This window comes from Prionailurus bengalensis, chromosome D1 (genome assembly GCF_016509475.1).
Source record: "Prionailurus bengalensis isolate Pbe53 chromosome D1, Fcat_Pben_1.1_paternal_pri, whole genome shotgun sequence".
Classification (NCBI taxonomy): domain Eukaryota; kingdom Metazoa; phylum Chordata; class Mammalia; order Carnivora; family Felidae; genus Prionailurus; species Prionailurus bengalensis.
Window position 1 is genome coordinate 114163991 of NC_057346.1, and position 18267 is coordinate 114182257.

At 68.3% G+C, this 18267-nt stretch overlaps 1 protein-coding gene across 3 annotated transcripts in view; it reads right to left on the reverse strand.

Moving 5' to 3' along the window:
- KCNQ1 (potassium voltage-gated channel subfamily Q member 1) overlaps window positions 1-18267 on the reverse strand; it is a 320612-nt gene that overhangs the window by 268398 nt on the left and 33947 nt on the right. For all 3 annotated transcript variants that reach the window (XM_043582001.1, XM_043582003.1, XM_043582004.1), the window contains exon 2: window positions 7532-7622. In XM_043582001.1, the coding sequence (XP_043437936.1) occupies window positions 7532-7622 (91 nt within the window). The remainder of the gene's footprint in view (window positions 1-7531; window positions 7623-18267) is intronic.

Below are 18267 nucleotides of genomic sequence, written 5' to 3' on the forward strand. Positions count from 1 at the left end.
GAGGGTACTGGTTTCCAATTCTGCGGACATGTACGGGGGCATCAGGGGCTGACCTGGACTGAGGGGCATCTGGGGGGGCCTGCCAGGGCTTCCCTGCCCCACCCGGCACAGGAGAGATGGCCCCCCCAGCAGCCTGCCCCCACCAGACGAGCACCGTGCCCATCAGGCCCCTGCTCACGGGCCCTGGGCCCCCGCCCCGCCCGCCATCGTCCCGGCGTCCCTCCACGCTGTCACTCTGGGTCGGCACCTGGCTTTAGGGCACGTGAGCAGGACACTGAGCAGGGCCACGGGCCGCTCCACACCACGGGCCGCGCAGTGGGCACCCCAGGCCGACTGTCTTCACACAGCACGACTCACACCTCTGCCTGCCAGACCCGGGAGAAGAGGTCCCCTGCCCTTCTTCGACAGGCACAGAAACATCCAGAATGCAGACCGCAGCCGTTCGGGGCTCTTTACATCTATCTCAGTGCTTCTGTCGAAACTAGCAAAGGTCTGGTTTGCCCGTGGAAGTCGGGCCGCCCAGGGTCAGCGGACAGCCCCCACCCTGCAGAGGGACAATCTGAACATGTGTGCCAGCAACAGCCCAAGTGTGACCTATCAGGGTACACGTGCACACAGACACGGACACACACGCACGCACACGCACACACACACTCTCTGGGGACTACAGACACGCACACACTCTCTTCGGGGATCGAGGGGTCGCCCCTGCCCTGCACTTGGGCACCGGCCACTCTCAGGCAGGGCCCACAGGGTGCAGACGTGAAGCCCGTGTCCTGTCCCTGAGAGCCCACACCTATCTGCATGCGAGCCCTGCTGGGGAAAGGGGGACATGTGAGCTCAAGGCTGTGACGCAGGGAGATGCGGTCTGCCCAGGGCACCCTGGGCTCCAGTGGACGAAGCAGGTGACGCCACGGGGCTAGCAGAAAGGGGCCCCGGAGGCAACTGTGGAGTGGGGCTTTGTCGCATGTGTAGGAGTTCACCAAGCAGAGAGGTGAGGCCTGAGCGGGAAGGGCCCCCCCAGGAGGAGGCTGCCCCGGAGCAAATGAGACCTCGGGGTTTCTTGGTGGAAAACCTTGGCCACGAGCGACTTAGGCTCCGTGAGCTGCGTCCCCTCCGTGGGAGCAAAGGGCACGGCAGAGAGCATTCGCACAACGGGCTCCCGACCACGGGAGCCGCCGGCCCTGAAGCTTCTGAAGTCTTCGCTGGCATCTGAAGGGCGTGGAGGGCGGAAGCTGGAAACGCGCAGGTCTGCAGGGGCCGGGGGACCGGGGACAGAACCCGGACCTCGTTCGGAGAAACGGGGACCCACGGACGGCCGTCGAGGGCGCCCACGGTCCCGGGGGGCCTCGCGCTGCAGCTCGCAACGCGAGGCCAGGAGAGCAGGAGGGTGTCGCGCTGCGCCGCGGGGAAGCAGGAACCCCAGGGGGGCCAGCCAGCTGGCAGGAGGGCTGGGTCACCGCGGTGGCGGGGCTGAGGGAGCCTCCGGCAGCAAGGGAGGAAGCCGCGAGCGATGACCTCATCCCCCAGGCCTCCGGGCCGCGGCTCACGGGGTTTCTAACCACAGCATCGCGGGACAATCCCCTGGTATGCTCAGCGCCAGAAGGCACGGAACCCGCTGTTTGTGCCGGGCCTTTGAGGGCCTCTCTTTGTGTGCGAGTCGAGAAGACACAAAACCCAAACCCGGCCCCTCACCTGGGCCCGGGCTCTCGCTGCCCAGGGCGGGGGGCTCTGCCCCCGCAGCAGAGGCAGAAACAAAGGGCCACCGACAGACCTGGGGCCCGGTCACGGTCACGTTCACGGCCGTGCGGCCGCACGGGGACGCGGGCGGACAGCGCGCCTACGGCGGCGCGGACACGCCCGCGCGCTCACACGCACACGCGGCGGACACGCAGGGGCGCCGCGCGCTCCGCGCGTGCAACGGGCAGGGCGCGCGCACACGCGTGCCCGCGCCGTGGCGGGAAGGGCCCCTCCCCGGGAAGCGGCCGGCGGGGCTCGGGTCGCACGTGTGCCCGCTCACGGCCCCGGGGCCGGACCCGCAGCGCCGAGATCCCTCCCCAAATGGCTTTTGCAGGCCCTCGAATATGCCTGCTTCAGCAGAACGCTTAATCCCCGGGAGGCCGCCCTGGGGCTTCCTCGCTCCGCCGAGATAACAGCTCGGCCTCCCAACGCCAGGCTTGTGAAAGGGGACGGGGGCAAATGGGCTCCCTGGGAAAGCCCAGCTTCGGGGGGCTTTTTTCCACCGTGTCCGCGGCGCGCGGGTCGCCGGGCCCCTCGCACGGAGCCCACGCTCGGCCCCTCCTGGGCTCTCGCCTGCGGTCTGGCTCCCGCTCGCACTCTGGGCCCCGGCCAGCGGTGCCCGCATTTCGCGGACGACAGCGCCACCTGGTGGCCCGCGGCCCCGCCCTCTGCCCGCCACCACCGCCCGGGCCCACTCCCCCCGCCCGTCAGGGGGCTCTTCCTCGGCCCGGCCGGCCCGGGGTCAGCCCCGACCTCACCCCTGCCGACTGCCGCCTCCCCAGGAAGTCCCCCTCCCGTCCTCCCGCCCAAAGGGGCCTGGCGGCTGTAGGCTGCGGGGGCGGGGGTCCCTGCCTGTCCCAGCCCCCAGTAGCTGTTGGTCTCCCCTGCCCTTCTCAGGGGGTCCCCTCCCTGGAGAAGCCCTCGGCACCTGTGCGGACACATCCCACCCGGCCCCGCTTCACCGTGCCCCTCCTTCCCGGACCCGCCAGGGACACAACTCCTATCCGTCCCTGGAGGCTGGGACCGGGCTGCCTCGTTCCCTGGTGTATCTCCGGTGCCCGCCACCCCCCGTGGTCAGGGCTCTCCAGTGGCAGCCGGACACAGCCAGCTCAATCCCCCCACCCCACCCCCCGGGCCGAAGCAATCCGGCTCCATTTGGCCACGGAGCCGGGATGTCCTTGGAAACCCAGCAAGGCCACCAGCGGGCTAAGTCTGAAGCTGCCCTGACCACCCCCTCTATTCCACTGGTGGGGGCGGGGGGGGGGGTGCTGAGGCCCAGGACCACACGGCAACTTGCGGGTGTCCTGGGGGGGGGGGGCTCAAAGGAGGGATGCCCAAATTCTGGGAGCACCATGCTGGGCATGTGGGAGAGTACCAACACTGGACCCCTGCCCTCAGGCAGTGCACAATGACGGAAAGCTGCAAACCCACCCGCAGACCCCCTGGCACGCTCAGACTGCTGGGAAAAAGCAGGTGTGCCAGGAGAGAGGAGCAGGGAACCCCCAGGTGGCAGGTTCAGGACGAGTGACAGCCAGCCTGAGCCCCAAAGCTGGACAAGAAGCCGGTCATGTGGCATGCCCGACAAATGGCAGGCCAGGAGCAGAGCATGTGCAAAGGCCCCGAGGCAGCAGTGGGGAGAGTCCGAGGGTCAGCAAACAGCGCACTGGGGTGGAGGGAGAGAGCGAAGTGGAGGCAGGAGGAGAGGGCCTGAATGTGTGGCACTTTGGAGGCCCAGCCAGAGGGGCCCAACAGGGAGCTTTGGGAACGGTGAGGCTTGTTTTAGAAGGCACTGCCCACCCCAGAGAAGGCTGCGTGCGGAGAGGGCCCCTGCTGGGACACGAGGGTGGCAGGAGGCAGCGGACACGAGAGGGTGGGGGACAAGGGAGGCCGCAGGGCTCTGCCTTCAAACGGGTGGAGGGAAGGCGGGACGCAGTGGGAGTGGGCTCTCCGCTTGGGGGCAGGGCGGCTGCTCGCTGACACACCCGACCTGGGGCCCGCAGGAAGGAGTGGCCACAAGCCTCCCCCTTCCCAGCCCCTGCTGAGAGCCCCCTGTGCGCAGCCGGGGCATCTGCGCATGCAGTTCACACAACGGCCACCAGGTGGCACGCGGGCCTCAAAGATGCTGTGACTGAGGGCGGGCAGGCAGAGATGCCCAGGAGAAATGGAGGTGGGGGGGGGGGGCTGACGGGATGCGGCGGGGGGGGGGGGCAGGTGGGATTGTGGAGGGGCTGCTGGTATGCTGGGGGGCAGCCGAGATGGTGGGGGGCAGCCGAGATGGTGGCGGGCAGCCAGGATGCTGGGGGGCTGCCGGGATGCGGCGGGGGGGGGGGGCAGGTGGGATTGTGGAGGGGCTGCTGGTATGCTGGGGGGCAGCCGAGATGGTGGGGGGCAGCCGAGATGGTGGCGGGCAGCCAGGATGCTGGGGGGCAGCCGGGATGCGGGGGGGCAGGTGGGATTCTGGAGGGGCTGCTGGGATGCTGGGGGGCAGCCGAGATGGTGGGGGGCAGCCGAGATGGTGGCGGGCAGCCAGGATGCTGGGGGGCAGCCGGGATGCGGGGGGGCAGGTGGGATTCTGGAGGGGCTGCTGGGATGCTGGGGGGGCAGGTGGGATTCTGGAGGGGCAGCCGGGATGCTGGGGGGCAGCTGGGATGCTGGGGGGGGGCAGGTGGGATTCTGGAGGGGCTGCTGGGATGCTGGGGGGGCAGGTGGGATTCTGGAGGGGCTGTTGGGATGCTGGGGGGCAGCCGAGATGGTGGTGGGCAGCCGGGATGCTGGGGGGCAGCTGGGATGCTGGGGGGGGGCAGGCGGGATTCTGGAGGGGCTGCTTGGATGCTTGGGGGCAGCCGAGATGGTGGGGGGCAGCCGAGATGGTGGCGGGCAGCCAGGATGCTGGGGGGCAGCCGGGATGCGGGGGGGCAGGTGGGATTCTGGAGGGGATGCTGGGGGGGCAGGTGGGATTCTAGAGGGGCTGCCGGGATGCTGGGGGGGCAGGTGGGATTCTGGAGGGGCTGCTGGGATGCTGGGGGCAGCCAGGATGCTGAGGGGGGAGGTGGGATTCTGGAGGGGCTGCTGGGATGCTGGGGGCAGCCAGGATCCTGAGGGGGCAGGTGGGATTCTGGAGGGGATGCTGGGGGGGCAGGTGGGATTCTGGAGGGGCTGCCGGGATGCTGGGGGGGCAGGTGGGATTCTGGAGGGGCTGCTGAGAGGGCAGCCCGTGCCATGGAATGAACTATGTGCTCTGAACGGGACGAGCCTTGTCTGGCAGGGAGGTGTTCCTGGGCAAGAGGGGAGTGGAGGCCAGACCACACAGGGCCTGAGGCTGCCAGGGGCTGCCCCCACCCTGGGGCCATCGTCCGTGGGTCTGGTTTCCATGGACAGCGCAGGGCCTGGGGTCCCAGCGACACATCGGGGTGCGGGCCATGACTGCCAGGGTCCCGGTCGGCAGGGCCTGGCAGCTTTGGCAGCCTCCGTCCTGTCCGCCCCCCCCCCCCCAGCTGCGCCTGGAGGCCCTGCCTGAGCTCTCGAGGACGGGGCAAGTCGCCACCTGAACTCAGGGCCCCCAGTTCACACAGCCCGCTGCGTGCAGGGACACCCGGCGTGCCTTCCGCCCACCCAGACTCCAGATGTCATCGGGGCCTCTCAAAACCCAAGAGCCAAGCTCCCGGTACCAGAGTGACCACCCCAAGCCACTCGGGGGGCTTCATGGGCCGAACTGTTTGCCCCCCAAGTTCACACGTGGGAGCCCCAACCCCCAAGCACCTTGGAATGTGACTACATTTGGAGATGGGCTCGTTAAGGAGACAACTGGGTAAACTGAGGTAACTGGGATGAGGCCCTGGTCCTGCAAGGTCAGTGTCCTTGTAAGAAGAGATGCCAGAGAGCCCCCACCCCCCGCGTGAGGACACAGCGAGGGCACGCTTGCAAGGGGGAAGGGCGTCCTCGCTGAACGGACCATCCCAGGCCCTATCTCCGACTTCCGGGCTCCGGGCCGTGGGGGATAAATGCTGTTTAAGCCACACGTCTGGGTGACTTTGCTGCGGCCGCCCCAGGACGCTCGGACGTGCTCCGTGCGGCCCAGGACTCATCATGTGATACCCTCAAACACAGAGACATGTCCCACGCTCCCCACTTTTCCCCACCTGCTGGCTGCTGGGACCTGAGGCCGCCCAGCGGGAAGGACAGTCCCCACCCTGGGAAGCAGGTGCAGGTGAGAAGCGTCACCCACGTCTCACCTGCAGAGGAGGTGGACCCCCTCCCCCGGCCCGTACCGGGGCCACTGGTGCGGGGCTTCGGGGACATTCCTCGCCAGGACAGTGGCGGCTGACACACTGCCCGGGTGCAGGAGGAACCTTCTCCGGGCTGCAGCCCCCAGGGCCTCGGCACGGGCCAGGCCGGCACCTTTGGCTGCTCCCGTGGGCGCCCAGGAACGGGGGAGAGTTCTGTCACCCAAAGGCTGTCAGTGTCACCATCCTGCTTTTGGACGGTGAGCACGTCCCTGCTTTTACCCGAGAAAGCGTAACCTATCAGGACGATGAAAGCGATATGCTGGGCCAGCGAGCGGTTCCACGGTGCGACCATCTCCACGGACGCGGGAGAGAGCTGCCCGCAGTCAACACCCTCACGTCAGACTCGGAGAATACCGCCGACCAAGAGAAGACCCACCGCCCGCCAGCCCGAGGCCGGCACCCTTCCTCACGAGAAGCCCCGGGAGCGCGGCCAGCCCGCAAGGCCGGGGGCCCGGCAGCCGCGACGGCCACCACGCTGACCCCCGCTGGGCCCCGCGAGCCACACACGCCTCTGCCGGCCGCGACCCCACGTCCAGACAGAGAGCCACCAACAGCTTTCATACGTACAAGGGGGCCGCGAGCGAGCGCGACCTCCAGAAAACACGGAGGAGGCGGCAGCTGTGGCCTCGTGGTCCGAGCACCCGTCTGTGACGGTAGCCGACAATGACCACTGTCGCCGTCACCAGGGACAGCCGTCACCGCCGCGGTCGGAAGCCCCCATCGCGAGCCTGTGCGCCTGGCAGACGGGTGCGCGACGGTCGTGGACGGGAGACCTCACCAGACCAGACCGAGGGCAGTCTCCCCACGCTCGTCCCCCAGCTGCCCCCAGACTTCTCCGAACGCCAGGCAGCTGGGCGGCAGAGGTCGCTGGGAAGACCACACGAGCGAGGACGGTCGGCCGCGCGGACGCTACGTGGTGAGATAGGACAGACCTCGGCACACAGTCGCGGACGCTGCGCGGCCCTGGGGGAGAAGTCGGACCAGGGGGACGGAGCAGCAGAGCCTCCACAAGGGTCTACGCGCCCCCGGGCTCTGGTTTACTATGAAAACGGCACCTCGAGGCGGGGCGGGAAGACGCAGGTCGCGGACGGGGCCAAGCAGGCGGCCAGAGGCGCGGGGTGGGGCGAGACCCCCACGGGGTCGGCGTACCGGCCTCAACCCAGGTCAGGAGTCACCCCCCGACCCAGGCCACCGGGCAGGCTTGGCGAGCCGTGTGGACAGGTCCTCCTGTCCTCCTTTTCCAGCCCAGCTCGGAGCCCCCTCCTCCGGGAAGCCCTCCCAGACCACCAGTCCCAGCCCGACGGCGGTCTTCCCGGCAAGCGTGGGGGTCTCTACGCCTCCGGTCCCCGGCTGCCGGCCGGCAGGGTGGGAAGGACATCGGTCCGGGGTCACCGTGCGGGCGGGAGAGGCCCAGAGCAGCTCACTCCATGCCATGGCCCGCTCGCCTGGCAGACCAGAGCCCCGGCGGCTGGGGCAGCGGTCCAGCCCCTCACGCGGCTACATACCATCCAGAAGAGGGTCCCCGTGGCCAGGGCGACGTACTGCTCGATGGTGGACAGCACGCTGAAGATGAGGCAGACCAGGACGATGAGGAAGCTGCAGGGCGGGAAGACACGGCGGTCAGCTCCGCGGCCAGCCCGCCCGCTCCCCACCCCCCCCAGGCACAAGCCCAGGCCCGGGGACTGGAGGGGCTGCCCACCACCCCCCGCCCAGTGGGGCCACGCCCCTTCCCTCCCCCCGTCTCAGAACTCCAAGTGCCACCCAGCCCAAGGCCCACCGGCCGGGGACCAGGCGCACGGAGCGGGGCGCGGTCAGCCGGCCGTAAAGGACGAGGCCCGGGCCCCCGCTACAGCGGGACAGACCCCGAAACACGGGTGTCGAGAAGCCACGCTTACAGACCACGTATCGCGTGACTCCGTTTACGTGAAGCGTCCACCATGGGAGGCCCAGGGGCACGGAAGGATGACTGGGGCCAAGTCCCATCTGCGCACGGACCCCGCCGGCCCCCAGGAGGGGACGTCAGGAGGGGCTCGCCCCCGAGCTCCTGGGCAGAGGTCACGGGGAGGCCCCTGTGCAGACAGAGCTGGGGCGGAGACTGGGCCGGGGGGTGGGAGCCCGCCTGAGGAGCCCCTCCTAGGACGGCCACCGGGGGTTCTCCACCGAGGGCGGGGGACGGGGGACGCCCCCCAAGTGTCGTGGTTCCCCAGCCCCGCTGCGTCCTGAAGGCTAAATGGTCGGTCAGGTGTCGTGACGCACACAGTGTGCTTCGTGTCTGCTCTGTCCTGTCCCGGGTGGGCCTGCGGGCCCCAGAGATGCTGAGGCGGGGTCCCTGCCCTCGGGGGGCTCAGGACCTCCTGCCTCCACGGGGCTGAGACCACGGCTCCGGCCCAGCCCGCCGCCTATGCGTCCCGAGAGCTGGGACACGAGGACCAGGAAGAGAAGGATCTGACCCGTTTTCGGGGTCAGGGTGCGGGAGCAGGGCGGGGTGCCGAAGAGGCGCCGGCCCCCCGAGGCCACGTCGGCCCCGAGGGACAGAGCCCTGCTTGTGCCGCTGGCCAGGGGCCGGGACCGCAAGCACCAGGGACGTCCTGAATCTTATCGGTCATCATCCCTGTACCTGCGGCGGCCAGGTGCCCTGGGAACACGGAAGAATGCGGGAGGCCTGCCAGGGCCGCCGTCCAAGACAGCGGGAGGGCACTCCAGGGTGCGGGGGCAGGACGCAGGCGGGGAGCTGAGTCGGGGGTGTGCCCAGACTCCCGGGAGGCGCTGTGAACCCACGGCGAGGTCTCTCCAGCCCACCCCGAGGCACCTTTCCACCCTGGGATGCTTCCGGTGAAGGTCAGAATCGTTCACGCGGACCACACTCGTGCAGAAAGCACGGGCTGTTCCCGGAGCCCTCGGAGCCCCAACACAAAGAGCGTGGCCGTCGGGCTTACCCTGGGGACTAAGCTAGAATTCGGGGAGGCTGAAACATAGCGGTGGATCACAGAGAGCAGAGCACGGGCGCCGGGGCTGGGGGGGGCGTGGGGGTCCGTGTTTCACAGGGACAGAGTTTCTGTTTGGGAAGACGGAAAGTTCTGGAGACGGAATGTGCTTCATGTCCCTGAGCTGTGTACCTGACACGGTTAAGATGATAAATTTTGTGTGTATTTTACCACAATTTTCAAAAAGGAAAGGGAATGACGTTCGTGGGCAGCAGCTGACGGAGGGAGCCTAACAAAGGCTGGCGGTGAGGCATGACAGGGGTCCGGACCCCACCCCCACCCCCCCGCCCGGGCTAGGACAGGACCTTCCAGGCAGATAAACCAAGGGCTTGTCAAGGGACCTCAAGCCCGGGGCCAGACGGGGTTTTGAACGTGTGATTCAACAGATTAGGTGCTGACGTTTTAACCCCCAAATCGTAACAGAGATGCTTCAGTTTGTGTAAAAGTCGCCCTAGAAGGTTCCAAAGGCCCCGGAACACACGAGGGCAGGTGCCCTGCCGTGGAGCCGATGAGCTCAGCGCCCCGGGCCATGACACCCACCCGACATCGGACTCCCACGGCGGCGGCCTCCGGTCCTGCATGGCTGTGCCCCGGGTCCCCTTGCGGGCCCAGCCCTTGCATGGCACTGTTCCCTCTAAACCCCGCGCGGAAGGTGACCCGTCATCCCATGTGAGGAGGCGGGGCCTTGGGGCGTGGTGCAACGGGCCCTCCAAGGGCTTCCAGGCTGTGGAGCTGGCCCTCCGTCCCGGGACGCCCTGGACATCCCGGAGGGGAGTCACAGCCACTGATGGGACCCCCGAGGCTATGAGCCAGCAGGAGCACGTCAAAGGCCACAGCGACCGTGAGCCCAAGCTGGCCGACCCCAGGATCCCCCCAGCCCCGGCTTCAGGCCAAGACTGAACCCCCCACTGGGGCATATGGCAGCCACAGACCCCGGGGCAGGAATGCCACATTGTGTGTGGACGCAGCTCAGCCGTGGTGGGGGCTCACCCCGGGCAGGGAGGGGTGGGGTGAGGGGGGCCGTATCCTTTCCTGGCTTCTGGGGCCCCGGGCATCGCCCTGGGCTGGTGGCTGTGCGGTCACGTGGCCCCTGCTGTTAGTTTCTCGTGCATGGGGACGCCTGTCACCACGTGCAGGGCCCGCCCAGGCACGCGGGATGGCCACGGCCTCTCAGGACACTGAGCTCCGTCCCACCTGCAAAGGTGCTTCTGCGTGAGGTCTCGTCCTTATGTTCCAAGGGACCGGACATCTGTGGGGCCCCCAGCTCGGCCCCTGCACTCGTAATGGCCGCTTGCCAAGCCAACAAGTTACTCGTGAGGACAATGACTACGGAAACCTCCGTGAGTTTCTAAAAACCGGCATTCGTACCGGGTACAAACATTGGTAGCGGTTTTTAAAACATAATTCGAAATACGTCCTTTTCGTCTTTTCCTTTTTTGTTACCGAACTGCGCCCGCGAAGGCCCTCTCTCCACGTGAGGTCACGTTCTCGGGTCCCGGGTCGGGACGTGGACACGTCTCCTCGGGGTCCCCCTCGGGCACGCCGCACCGTGCGACCCCCTCAGGTCCGGGAGACAAATGAGCAGGGGAGACCGAGTCCCTCCCTCCCTCCCGCCCAGCCCCCCAGGGACACCCGGGCAGCCCGCCGGCTGCCACACCCCAACGTGCACCAGCACGCAGCCACGCCTCCCCGCACCCCCACACGGCCCCGACCTGCCACCAGGGACTGTCCGGAGGCTCGTCTCCTTAAAAGGTTTGCCCCGGGGACTCGACCCACAACCCCAAGGACCGCACGACAGGCGGCTGGGCCCGCGGAGGTGCGGCTCCTGGGTCATCGTCTCCCCAAAGGCCCCACTGCACAGACTCCAGACCGCCAGGCAAGAAGCTTACCAGAAGATTAAAACCTGCGTCCCCATCGCTGGGGACCCCAGACACATGGACCCTCCCGCCTCGCGTTCCAGTCGGGCCCTCACAGGGCGCCTATGCACACGGCACCGGCCCGGGGTCACCGCGGCCAGAACCCGCAGCCCAGCCCCCGCCGGTCTCCCCACCTCAGCGGTTCAGTCCCCACTGGGGAGCCGGGGGCCCTGGGGAGATGCAAGCCTGCCAGCCCCCTCCCAACTGAAGACCCTCCAGATGAAGCCTGAACTCCAGGCCCATCTTCCTGGGCCACCCCCTGCCCCACAGGCCTGAGCTCCCCTGCAGGGAGGCCTCCAGACACCCCCGCCGGGCCCGTGGCCCTTGCCGCACCCCCATCACAGCACTGACCGCCCCCTGCCTCCCCAGGCGGGGCCCCATCTGAAGGCCCAGCACGAGGCCTGGTACACAAACGTCTGTTGAACCGACCGAACGCAGCTTTAGGTTCAGGTCAGGGGCTCAGTGAACAGAATTCTCAGGGCCGCCTCCTCCACGCAGGCCTCCAGGGTGTGTCAAGACGTGAGGTCCTCGTGCTCCATTCCGTCCCTCCTTGCCCCACCCCCACAGGCTCAGCAGGGCCCTACAGGGCCCCCCGGTGGACCAGGGCGCCGCACAGAGGCAGCTCCCCACACACCCAGCCTGCATGTCAACGGTGCCAGGCACAGGGAGGCCTGGGGGTGGGCAGGGGGTGGCTCTGGCATGAGCCCGGAGCAGGCAGGGCTGCCCCAGCTGCTGGGCGCGCACGTGGGCAGGAGTCGCGGGGCAAGGGTCCCGAGGCGGCAGGGAGGGGCCGCCCCCGGGGACCACAGGAGACACGAGGCCAGCCCAGCGGCCACGCTGCCAGCCCCCTGGCCTTCTCAGAGCCGGACGAGGCACTGCCCCGTGCCCGCTATTCCTGGTGCCCGCGGAGGCTCGGCAAAGCCACCGCGCAGGCGGTGGCAGGCTGGGGTTCGGCCCGCACCCTCTCCTCCCGGCCTCTCCCCGAAACAGGGACGTCACAGGCACACGGGGACACCTGGAGCCCAGGGATGGGGTCGCGCTCTTCTGGGAAGGCCCGTGACAGCTCCGTGCCACAAGGACAGAGACTCTGTCCCCCTTGAGATGGGGGGACAGAGAGGGGCTACTCACCCCGCTGGCCCCGCTCAGAACCCCGACCACCAGGTACAGAAACGGGGCTCCCTGGCCGGAGGCACTTCAGGCCTATCTTGGCCGACCCCCAGACACGCCGCTGCACCCCCGGAGGTGGTGACGGTGGGAGACCCAGCTGCCCCCACACCGGCCGTGTGTCCGGATGGCCCCGCGGGGCCGTGAGGACCCGAGCCGACGGCTGTGCTCATGTCCCTTCGCTGCCCACACCCGCTGCAGCGCAGAGACCTCGAGTGTGCGAGGGGGGCATGGGGTCTCCCGCTGTCACCCCGTGAAGGGCCACGCCGACTGGGGGTGGCTTGGGGGCAGAGACTCTGGCTGTGAGCTTAACCGTGCCACCCAAGCTGTCATTCCAAAGCCTTCGGGGGGCCCTAGAGGGGCTGCTCAGGGGTCTCCCCGGTGTGTGTGCGTGTGTGCACGCGTGACTCAGAGGCACGTACACGACCAGGGCACACGGCAGCCACGTCCCAATGTTGGGCCGCGGGTGACTGAGCTGGGAGCCTCCGGCCCCAGGCCGGTGCCCATCAGACAACAGGGACACCCACCCACGGAGCTGAGACCCACATACTCTCCCCTGTCAGGCCCCCCCAGCAACCCCCAAGTGCCCGGTGGGTCTGAGGCCCCAGCACGGAGGGCGGGCGGCCATGAGCTGCATAAAGCCTGCTTCCTCCTGTCCACTCCAGTCCTCACGGGAAGCCTGAGAAGCAGGGCTATCTCTCATCACAGGAGGAGGGAAGCTCAGAGAGGGCGAGAAATGGCCCACAGTCACACAGCACCAAAGCCAGCAAGAACAGGGCTCCAGCACAGGCCTCCTTCCACCCAGCCTCAGGGGTCAGCCAGCGGTGGGAACCCCAGGCCCTCCTCAGTCCACCATCCGGGAGCTGCGCGTGGCCCGGGCAGAGGGAGGACAGACCCCGGATGGTAAGTCACAGCCGTCGCCGCAGCCACACCGGGCACACGGCACGGGGTAGGTGGGGAGCTGGGAGGCACTCAGCCCTGGACACCCACCTGAGGCAGCCACCCGTGGGGCGGGAGGGCCGTCCGGGGCCCAGGGAGGCACAGGCACTGAGCCTGGCCGGCCTGTGATGGAAACCCCTCTTTAAACCTTTTTTTTTTTTTTTAACTGTTTATTCATTTTTGAAACAGAGAGACAGAGCACGAGCAGGGGAGGGGCAGAGAGCGAGGGAGACACAGAATCCGAAGCGGGCTCTAGGCTCCGAGCCGTCAGCCCAGAGCCCCACACGGGGCTCGAACCCACAAACCGCGAGATCACGACCCGAGCGGAAGTTGGACGCTCAACCGACGGAGCCCCCCAGGCGCCCTGATAAGAAGCCCCTCTCAGCACCTATTTAGAAGGTGTGGGGAGAGTAAACCCAAGCGAGCTCACCCACGGGGGCCGCGTGTGCTCCCATGAGCTCACGCACCATCTTCCCCAGGGAGGGGTCCCATCCTGGACTCACCTGTGCCCACTCTGTACCCCAGCCACCCCCTGTCTCGGGAGGTCCTCGGCCTGGGGACGGCCAGCCCCTGCAGGCCTCCCGGGGCAGGGGGGACCTCCCCTCTTCCCATCTGGGGCGAGAAGGGCAATGAGGGGCGCTGGCCTGGGGCAGTGTGTGGACGATGGCACCCCAGAGCAAGCACGTAAAGGGCCCTTCCCTCCTTCCAGCAGTCGAGGCCGTGCCCAGGACTCCCAGGATGCCTCAGCCCAGGTTCAAGAAAGAGAAAGGTGGGGCAGAGGGAGGGACGTTGATCCTAGAGCTTTGGACAGCCAGGTCAACACGACCCCACCATTGCCAGGAGGGCATGGGATTCCCAGGCTCCTTCCTGCTGGGGAAGTCCCTCCTTGTGTCCAGCCTAAGTCTTTCTTGCTGTAGTTTAGTTTCCAGATGAAGGAACCTCCCACCCCACTGTGGAGGCTTTGGTCCCACTCCAGGGGACACGAGGGGCCCATGGAAACAGCCACGTGTGACCTGAGCCTCAGTTTCCCCACTGGGAAGTAGGGAAGGGACGCATCAAGGATGCCCCTGCACATACTCAGTAAAGGGTTTCCCGGGCCATGACTGCCATCAGATTGACCTGTACCCTGTCGGCCTGAGCCCCAGGAGCCGGGACCGCGGGGGTGCAGGGGGATGCTGCCCGGCCTCACGAGGGAGTCAAGAACCACCAGCAGACCCTCAAGGGGAAGGAGGCTTTCCCAGGTGTCGCCAAGGGGCTGGGGCACTGTCCTCCTTCCGCATCAGCTGGCTGGGCACACACTCCCCGGGGGGCAGGGACCTCGCCGGACTTGACATGAGCAGGTGGGGCTTCCTTCCAGCTGGGCACCCCTTCCTCCCTGAAACCCCTCCCTCTCTCATTCCCCTTGGAAGGGGTGATCGGGGAGGGCTTCTCCGAGGCAGGGACCTGGTCCTGGCAGAGGTAGGGAGCGGCAGGTGCCAGGCCAGAGGAGAACACGACCCCCAGGGAGACAGCAAAGAATCCAGGAAGCGGCCCCAGATTCCGGGTACTGGAGAAGGCCCCCCAGGATTCGCTGCCTCTTCCGAAACAGATGCCTGCGGACCCCTGAACCCAACAGGGGGGCCTCGGGCCGGGGCACCTGGGCCACGCCCCGGGGAGCGGTCCCAGACCACCAGGGCTCTGTGGCTCCGAGGAGCTGCCCAGCACTTTGAGGAGAGGGCGGGTGGATGCCCTCACTGCCAGGTCCCGTCTGCAGCTGGCACCACCGCCCGCCCCTCAGAAGGGCCCTGCCTTCCCGCCTGGGCCCGTGCAGTCCGGGAACCTCTCCGGGCCGAGGCCCTCATCGGTCACGTGGACACCAGAGGGTGACCCGGCAGGCGCAGACCAGGAACCTTTCCAGAACGAGGCCCCTCGTCCGTCGTGCAGACACCAGGGGGTGATCCGGCAGGGGGCAGCAGCCTACGGTCACTGACGAGAAGGACAGCGGTCAGAGCCGGGGGGTTCCCGTGCGGCTGACCCGGCTCCATCAACAACACCAGAGTGTTTCCCGGACCCCCGACTGAGGCAGCGAGTTAGGTATTAGGACGTCCATCTCTCAGGCGGGAAAACAGAGGCTTAGAAATGCCGAAGCCTGGGGTTCCCCCAAAAGGAGCAAAGGCAGTGCGGGGGAGGGGGTAGCCCCGTGCTCCCTCTGGGGCCGTGGCTCCGTCCTGCGAAAGGCCTGAACACGGGGTCTGGGAGAGAATCCCAGCGGGCCCTGCTTCTCTAGAGGAGGAATCAGGCCCAGCAAGGTCGGGCCGGCCCAGACCACACAGCGAAATCCCTTCACGGGGAACGGCCCAGGGGCCCCTCTCCATAGAGGGGCACCACGTGCCGGGGACGGGCCAGCTCACCGCCCACAGGGCCGGAACGACCCAGTGTCATGCTTCACCCTCCAGCCCTGGGCCCCCAGCCCAGACCCCAGTAGTCCAAGGGCAGCTCTTGAGGGGTCACCCATACGGTCCTCGGGGCCAAGCCCCCCACCCTCCTTCCCCGCCCTCCCCAAAGCCCTGACCCCGTGTCTTAGAGACGGAGGCCCTCTGAGAAGCCGGAAAGCCCTCGTGGGCAGCCTCTAACCCAAGGCGGGGCCCACCCAACCCCTGGGCTGGCCCACCCGATCCCTCGAGGCCAGAGACGGCCAGCTGCGTGACCCCCACCCCCCCCAGACACAGGACAGACACAGGATGCCCACACGCCCACTGGCCTCAGCGCACACCCCCACCTGCACCCCCTTTGGGGTCCCCCTAATCCCAGTCGGCTGGCACCAGGGAGGCCCTGGACCGGTGAGCAGGGTCCCCGGGAGTCCTCCTGTCCTGTGGGACCCGCCCGCGGCCCAGGTTCCCGGACAGGACAGGACACTGACTCCTCAGAAGGCCCAGGGGTGGGCAGGGCCAGGGCGACCCTGCTTCAGGGAGGGAGCAGGGTGAGGGCCCTGGAGCCAGGCCACAGCCTCCTCCTTCCCCAGAGGCCCCCAGGGGGGCCCGTCCCCTTCACCTGCAGAGCAGGAAACCTCTGCTGACAAAACAAGACAGGACTGCCCGGTGGGGAGCGGGAGCCCGGCCCACACAGCCCCGGGCGGGCCTCCTGAATGGGGCCCTTCACCCGGGCCTCCCCGGGCGGCCCTGCCCCCACACGAAGTTCTCAGCCGGGCACAGCGCCTCGCCAGCCTGCCGCTGTGGTGTGGGAGGTGCCGGGGAGGAACGGGCCGGACCCCAGAGGGCGCCCCCGGGGACCCGGGCATGGCCCAGCCCCAGGCCCCGGGAGAGAGACCGGTCGGGCAAGGCTGCACGCGAGCTCTCCGACAGAGCGCCCAGAAGCCTGTGGGAGGCAGGGATGAGGGGGGTGAGGTAGGCATGGAGGGGTGAGGCAAGGATGTGGGGTGATTTCAGCAGGAAGGTGGTGGGGTGGGGGGAGACCGGGAAGTTGATGGGGTGAAGCAGGGATGTGTGTGGAGGGGAGGCAGGGATGCAGGGGGAGGGGGCGCGAGGCGGGGACGCATGGTAGGGGGGAAGCAGGGATTCAGGGGCAGGGAGGTTGGGGGTGGGAGACAGACGGGGTTTCCCTGACTGCCCACCATGGGGACCTCCCTGCTGTGGACACATCTGCCTGGCCGGCGTCCGCACCCCCGGCCAAGGCACGGTCCTGAGCCCAGCCCGTGCCCTCCCCAGCACAGGGCCCCAGCCCATCGCTCGGGGGATGGCGTCCACACTGCATCCGAGGGTCCGGGACGCGCCGTTCACAGAGCCCACCCCCCGCCTGTCGTGGGCCCGGCCCGGCCCTCCAGGCTGGCCCCACGGGACGCTGCAGCAGGTGGGCCCGGAGGGTGAGCGCGTGCCCGGGGCCCTGGGCACGGCAGGGGCAGGGGGGCGGCACGGCCGGCCGCACCTCCAGCCCCTCAGCTGCTCCTGTCCCGGGGGCAGGGGCCCCGCGTGGGCTCAGCAAGGGGGACACAAGTCCCGTGTCACCCGGCAACCACCCAGGGCCCAGCCGCGAGGGGCAGGGGTGAGGCTCGTGGCAGGGTGCCTCCCTCCGCCTCCCCGGACGAGATGAGGTCTCGCCCTCCGGAGCCGGCCTCGCGGGGGGTGTGCCCTCCGGGCAGTGCCCGCTTCCTCTTTGTCCAGCTGGCCTCAGACTTCCTCCCGCCCCCGCCCCCACCCCGCCAGTGAGCGCACGGCGCCGGGCTCCTGGGCATCAGAAGGGCCCACGCGGACGGGGGCCCGCGCCCCACACGTGGTCAAGGTGTTCCCGTGCCCCGTGGGCCGGGCATCGTGGCTCTGTCCACCGGGTCCCGCCCTCGCAGAGGTGGGAGCCGCTCCCAGCACGGAGGGAGGAGGCGGCCAGCTGTGCGGCGGGCGGGTCGGGGGCCTTGGCGTTCGTCTCTCACCGCCGGGCGTGGGTTACTCAACGCCGGATGCAAACAGCAGCTTTATTTCTGTGTCAGCATCCCCGGCCCCCGGAAAGAGCCCGCTGGCCAAGGCTGGGGGACAAGAGACACGTTCCTCCGTCACCCTCCCCAGCCACCGGCCACGGAGGGCGAGTCCCCAGGCCGAGGAGTGAGTGGGACTTGGCTGAGCCAGGTCCCTGCCACGTGGAGGCTGACCACGGAGGACGCCCGGGCCCGCAAGGCCACTCTGGTCCCTCAGGAGTTTCAGGGGCAGGAATCCTCTGGTGCCAGCGGCGCCCCCAGGAAGCCCTCCTGTGGTTCCCCAGGGGCTCGACACAAATGCACCCTCCTTGTCCTGCTGCACGGCCCGGCGGGGCCTCCCGCCCTCCCCGCCCCGATCCCGGCCCCGACGGAAAGCCCGGTCTGCGCGCCTGGCACCAGGCCAGCTTCCAGGAGTGAGGCAGGCTTGGGAAAAAGAGACAATAACCTAGAAAACAAATCTACAAATCAAAAGGAACAGCGACAGCCACCCCAAGGAGACAGAAAGGGGCCGTCACAGTGACGGGGCTGGGGACATGCAGCTAGGCCTGGGAGAGGAGTGTCATGCAAAGGCCCTGAGGCCAAGTTTGGAAGGCCTGAGGCCAGAACAGGAGGGTCAGGGAAGGCCCGGGAGGGCCACCTGTGACAGGGGCTCAGGGGAAGGCCTGGCTCAGGAGTGGAAGAGGCATCGAGCTGTGCCAGGCCTCCCAGGATCCGTGGGCACAGGCTCTGGGCTGGCATTAGCTATTTACCAGCTGAGCACCTGGCCGGGGCCCCAC